The 4,973-nt window shown below is 55.0% G+C and overlaps 1 protein-coding gene across 3 annotated transcripts in view; it reads left to right on the top strand.

The window, feature by feature from the left end:
• The first annotated feature begins 709 nt into the window (after positions 1-709).
• The window catches only part of HAPLN3 (hyaluronan and proteoglycan link protein 3), a 10,189-nt gene continuing 5,925 nt past the window's right edge, over positions 710-4,973 (top strand). The window contains exons 1-2 of one of the 3 annotated variants that reach the window (XM_019504067.1): positions 710-826; positions 4,146-4,322. In XM_019504067.1, the coding sequence (XP_019359612.1) occupies positions 4,187-4,322 (136 nt within the window). In that variant the 5' untranslated portion in view covers positions 710-826; positions 4,146-4,186. Of the gene's footprint in view, positions 827-4,141; positions 4,323-4,973 lie in introns of all 3 variants that reach the window. The other 2 variants (XM_019504068.1, XM_019504066.1) reach the window with 2 other exon arrangements.

The raw sequence follows: 4,973 nt of genomic DNA, 5'->3' as shown, positions 1-4,973 counted from the left end.
CACTGGGCATTGGCATTGGTTTGGCAAGGTTAAGAGCCCTCACTCAGCCTGGGACTTTAAGGCAGATGCCATCAGGACTCCCCAGCACAGGCATGGAAGGGTCTGATGTTGCAGTGGGTTCCTGTGCTCAACACTTTGATCAACGCCCCATCCTTTCCCTCCTGGAGCCTTTCCAAGAGCTTTTACCCCTGGGTAGAGAGGGGGCCACTGCCCATTTGAGCTCAGCCCCACACCACTGGCATAATGATAAGCTCTACACTGTGGCTAAAGATCAAAAGTCCGGACAGCTGCCACATGCTGCCAAGGCCATGCTTGGGACAGGGTATCATTACCTTGCTGAGAGCGGAGAGCCCTAGTCAGTCCATCAACCCCCCAGGTCTGGCCTTTCTTCTTTGGGCACTGGCTTCCACCTGGTCCTGCTGGGGGATGCTCCATAGAGCAGAGACCCCCTCCCAGGCCATCTCCTTCCCCCATGCATGAAGCAGCACCATGCAGAGAGCTCTTTGGAGCCCAGCAGAGCCCACAACCCTGTGGCGCAAGATTACACAGAGATCGAAATGGAAATTTGGCCCATGAAAATGACCTTCAAGCTCCAATCTCCATCCCTCTGCCCTCGCTGCTCGTCTCCCAGGCACAGCTTTGGAGAAAGGAATGTGTTCCCCTTTAAGAGGCTGGCCCTGGAGGAGGGAGGCTTGTCCCGCTGCTGTTTCCTCTCAGCCCATGCCAGAGCCCTAACACATTTCACGGGAGCCCTCCAGCCTTGCATGCTCAGTCGGGAGCAGGGGACCCGGGCTCACCCTCCCCAGACACTCACTGGCTCCCAAGCGTAAGTAGGGGGTGAATGAAGAGCCCAGGGCTTCCCTGTGCTGGGGCCAGGCTGGGAGGCAGAAATCCTGCTCTCTGTGCCCCTCTTCAGTGGGGCTGAGTCTGAATCAGTTGCTGGGAACAGGGAACCTTTGAAAGGGCTGGGACTGCAGGGCAAGGTTTCTAGGAAATGTAGCGTGGGGCTGGATGGACCCTAGGAGCTGCACAGGTTCAGCCATGTCCAGAGGTGGGATGTGGGGGCATGAGTCTGGGGCTGGAGGTCCTGCTGAGCCAGGACAGGCGGCTGGGGAGTGAGAGCATGGGGCTTGCAAAGTCATCCATGGTCTCAGCGTGATTCTCAGCGTGCCCCAAATCCTGCCTGGAGGGCGAGGGGCCAGAGGATGAGTGCCTGGCCCTGCGGTGGGTTTCTGCTCCAAGGGCAGCTGGAGTCTCCAGTGATTTGAACAGAGTCTCTTGAGGATGCTGCATCCCAGCTGGGCTCCAGAGCAAAGCAGTCACTACTGATGGAAAGACAAATAGAAGAAGGAGGCGGCACAGGCAGAGGGGACAAGGACTGGCTTTGGAGGGGTGCACATGAGAACAAGATAAGTGGAGCCCATGTGTCCAGTGTAGGGCCAGGACCAGCAGCTGGGGAGGCGCGGGTTGGCACGTGGGTGGGATGTGCCATGGCGTGGCTCTGAAAAGCCCCAGGCTGTGCTTGGTCGGAAGGAGCTCAGGTTGGATGGCTCCCTGCCTGGGCTGGCTTCACATGGGTGGAAACTGCAGTGGGAGTTTGGAGGACTGCAGGACCCCAGTGCCCTGCTCCGCACCAGCACCATGTCTTGAGGCTCCCAAAGCCCTGTACGAACATCAGTGAGGAAGCCCGGTTGCCTCTTTGGGGGCAAGCTGGACTCTCCTGCCAGGCTGTGCAGAAGGGGAAGTGGAGGTAACACAATAAGATGTTGGCAGTAGGAGCCCAGCCTCCCAGTCCCCGGTGTTAGCCATGAGCTTCCTGGAGCAGAAGTGCCTGCAAGCTGCATCTCTTATAATAGGACTAGAAATTTTCCTGCCAGGGCCTCAGGGCATTGTGGAGGCTGCTGCGTGTGGAGCCATCCCTGTGTGTCTCTGGCATGCATCACTCTGGAGGGAGCTGCATGCCTGCAGGTTGCTGGTCTCTGCAGGCCCCCTGCTCTCACTTCCCCCCAGTCTCTCACTTCCCCCCAGTCCCTGGCAGTTTCAAAGGGCTTGTAAACCCTGCCTGAAAGGGGAGGGGGGGGCACGGATGTCAAATTCCTTCCTAATTGAGGGGCAGTCTGGAGACCTGGTGGGTGCTGGCCCCCTCTGCCGGCTGTAGTGGAGCTTGCAGCCACCCAAATCCCTCAGGGAGCTGCACTGGGAGCTGGCTTCAGTAGATTCAGTTTTTGGTGGGATCAGAAGCCCTTGTTTTCCCATTCCCCCACATACAAAAGCATCTGTGTTCCCTTCCTTCCTTCATCCTGTGACCCTATCTCCCCCCATGCCAGCAGCTCTCTGTGGCCCCGTACTTCTCGGGTCAGGGTCACCCAGCCCTGTGCCAGTTTCTGTCTTCCTTGTAACTTTGCTCACCGCTCTTGTTCATATTTCTTTTTCTTCCAGGTGTAAGCAATTTAAAATTGTGCTGAGAGGGTGAGCAGGGTGGCCGGGGATGTCATTAGACTGGAGCGCATTAGTAGCAGTCATTGTCCTGTTCTTTGATCTTTAGTGGTTTTCAACCTTTTTGCATTTGCGGACCTGTAAACATTTTTGAAGGGAGGTGTGGACCCCTCTGAAGTGTAAGTGTGGGTACTCACATACTTTTAATTGATCACAGTCATCTTTTGTGAACCCCTTAGACATAGTCTGTGGACCCTCAGGGGTCTGCGGACCACAGGTTGACCACCACTGCTATAGGCAGTTGCAGAAATGGTGACCAGAGGCTCCCTGGGTGCTCCTTCACCCCTTCTCATTTTCCACGTATCACCAAAATGGCTAACGTTCAGCTTGCCTGGGCCTAGAAGATTTCCTGAAGCTCTGCAGCGTTCAGTAATTATTGCAATTGCTCCAGGCTGAGAAATGCTGTCCCGTATGCATGTATGATAATGGGAGAAGCTGCCTGAAGTGAACCTGGATTCCTTGAAATGCTGTTTTTTTCACCCTGCTCTCAGGTGCTTTTCTTGGAAAGCTTAGCCATTGTGAGCAAGGGAGTTCAGGCATTGAGAAGCACAGTGGCTGGTAGTACTGCTTCTCTGATTTCTTCTGTCGACAGGGAGTAGAGTCCTAGGAAGGTCCCAGGTGAAGGTGACAGCTAGCCTGGCTCACAGGTTTCATTCATTTCTTGTACTTTTGGAGAAGTTACAATCCAAGCTGATATCTAGCAAACTAGCAGTGGTATACTGCAGAAGGATGATTAAGGAAGGGATAGAAGCCCTGGTCAGAAGTAGCGCCTTCCAGAACCCGTCCCCATCCCTTACTCCCCCTGCCAGGAACTCTGTTCCCTTCATACCAGGGTGCCCTCGTTTTCCCATTCCTCCTGCATGCAAAGACCTCTGTGTGCTCCTCCTTCCCCCAAGCTATGGTGCTCTGCAGCATGACATTAGGAGCTGTGGCAGCGAGATGTCCCAACTATACAAGACCTAGCCTCTTCCAGCAGGGTAGGTGTTAATGCAGAGACATTTTCAAATGGTGGCTTCCTTTTGAACACATGATGCTGGTGCAGTGTCACGTGTGAGTGCAGACAGTTCACCTGCCCAGACCCCATCTGGGAAGGCAAACTGAACACACGTGGCCTTCACTTCACACATGTACATTCTACTGTGTGTGTACATAAATACCCCAGAACCGCACTGGAAAGTAACCTGCTGGTGCCAGGCCGCATGTGTGCTGTGGGGCCACTACCCCTGGCCCACAGAATTGCTCAACATCACACGTCATTTCATAGCCCCCCTGGAGAAGCTTTCCTGGCTGAGCTGAATGGTGACGCCTCTGCAGTTGCTTTCCTTGGCAATCCTGTTGTTTCTGGGTTGAGAGGGGGGCAGAAGAGGGCACGATCCTGTCTCAGGCTGGGAGGGACCTCACATGATGCAAGTCCCAGGATGATGTAGCTGTTCACCTAGCCTACTAAGAAGTGCCTGGATAGGGGCCGAGGTACAGGATGTTCCTTTTCCCCTGGCCTCCCTTAGTAACTGTGGTGTCAGGCAGCCTAGGCAGAGCAAGGGAACAGCCAGACTTCACCATGGGGCCTGGAATGAGCTGGCAGGGACAGCTGCTCAATGGAGAGAGCCCTTCTGCCTTAACGCAGCTGATTTGGTCTCTTGGACAGGCAGGCGCTCCTCACCTTGGTCTGGAATCTGCCCTCTTGTGAGCAATGCTGCTGCTGCCCCTGGTTGTGATGCTGCTGCAGCTTGGCAGAGGCTCCTGCGCGCTCCCCTTCTACAACGGCTTCTACTACGACCACGTCATGAATGACAAGGCCAATGGCAATGGAAATGGCAATGGTAATGGAGAAGGTGTTCATCCTGGGGGAGGGGCAGAACTGTACCATGCTCTGCTGCCAGCCATTAGGATCAGAGGGCCCGCGGAGGATACGTCTTGGACTCACGGATGGGAAATGTTGGCAGTGGTGGTGAAGTCAGTCTGGCCTCTTCCCCCTTTGCCCTCTCCCAGTTCCAGTGTGGGCTTGAAAGAACTGCATGCTGCCAACAGGAGTTGGGTGAGGAGGCTTGGGGGGCTAATGAGGTGGCAGCTGAGAGTACTGAGGGCTGAGGATGTGAGTGAAGGGTCTTTGCAAGCTGCTTGTGGGTGAGTAGTTCATAGGAGAGGAGGCAAACACCAGGCAGGTTGCATCTCTTGCTCTGCACATCCATCCTTGACCCGCTGACTTTTTCCGTTCCATGAGGCCCTCTCCTCTGGGTGGAAGGCAGCGAGGTTACCTGCAACTCACTCCCTTCCTGCTCGGACTGTCCCACCCAATCCTCCCACTTATACCCCATGGTTTTGTCTCACCCTCTTGATAGCCCAATTGCTAAGACATACCTACAGGCTGGGGAACTCCCTTCTAGTCAGCACAGAGGCAGAAAAGGATCTTGGAGTCATTATTGATTCCAAGATGAATATGGGCTGCCAATGTGAGGATGTGGTCAGGAAGGCTAACC

Source organism: Gavialis gangeticus, unplaced genomic scaffold (assembly GCF_001723915.1).
Source record: "Gavialis gangeticus isolate Ggan-Ray unplaced genomic scaffold, GavGan_comp1, whole genome shotgun sequence".
Taxonomy (NCBI): Eukaryota; Metazoa; Chordata; order Crocodylia; family Gavialidae; genus Gavialis; species Gavialis gangeticus.
Note: the sequence above shows the minus strand (reverse complement) of the source record. Positions and strands in the feature narration are given on the sequence as shown.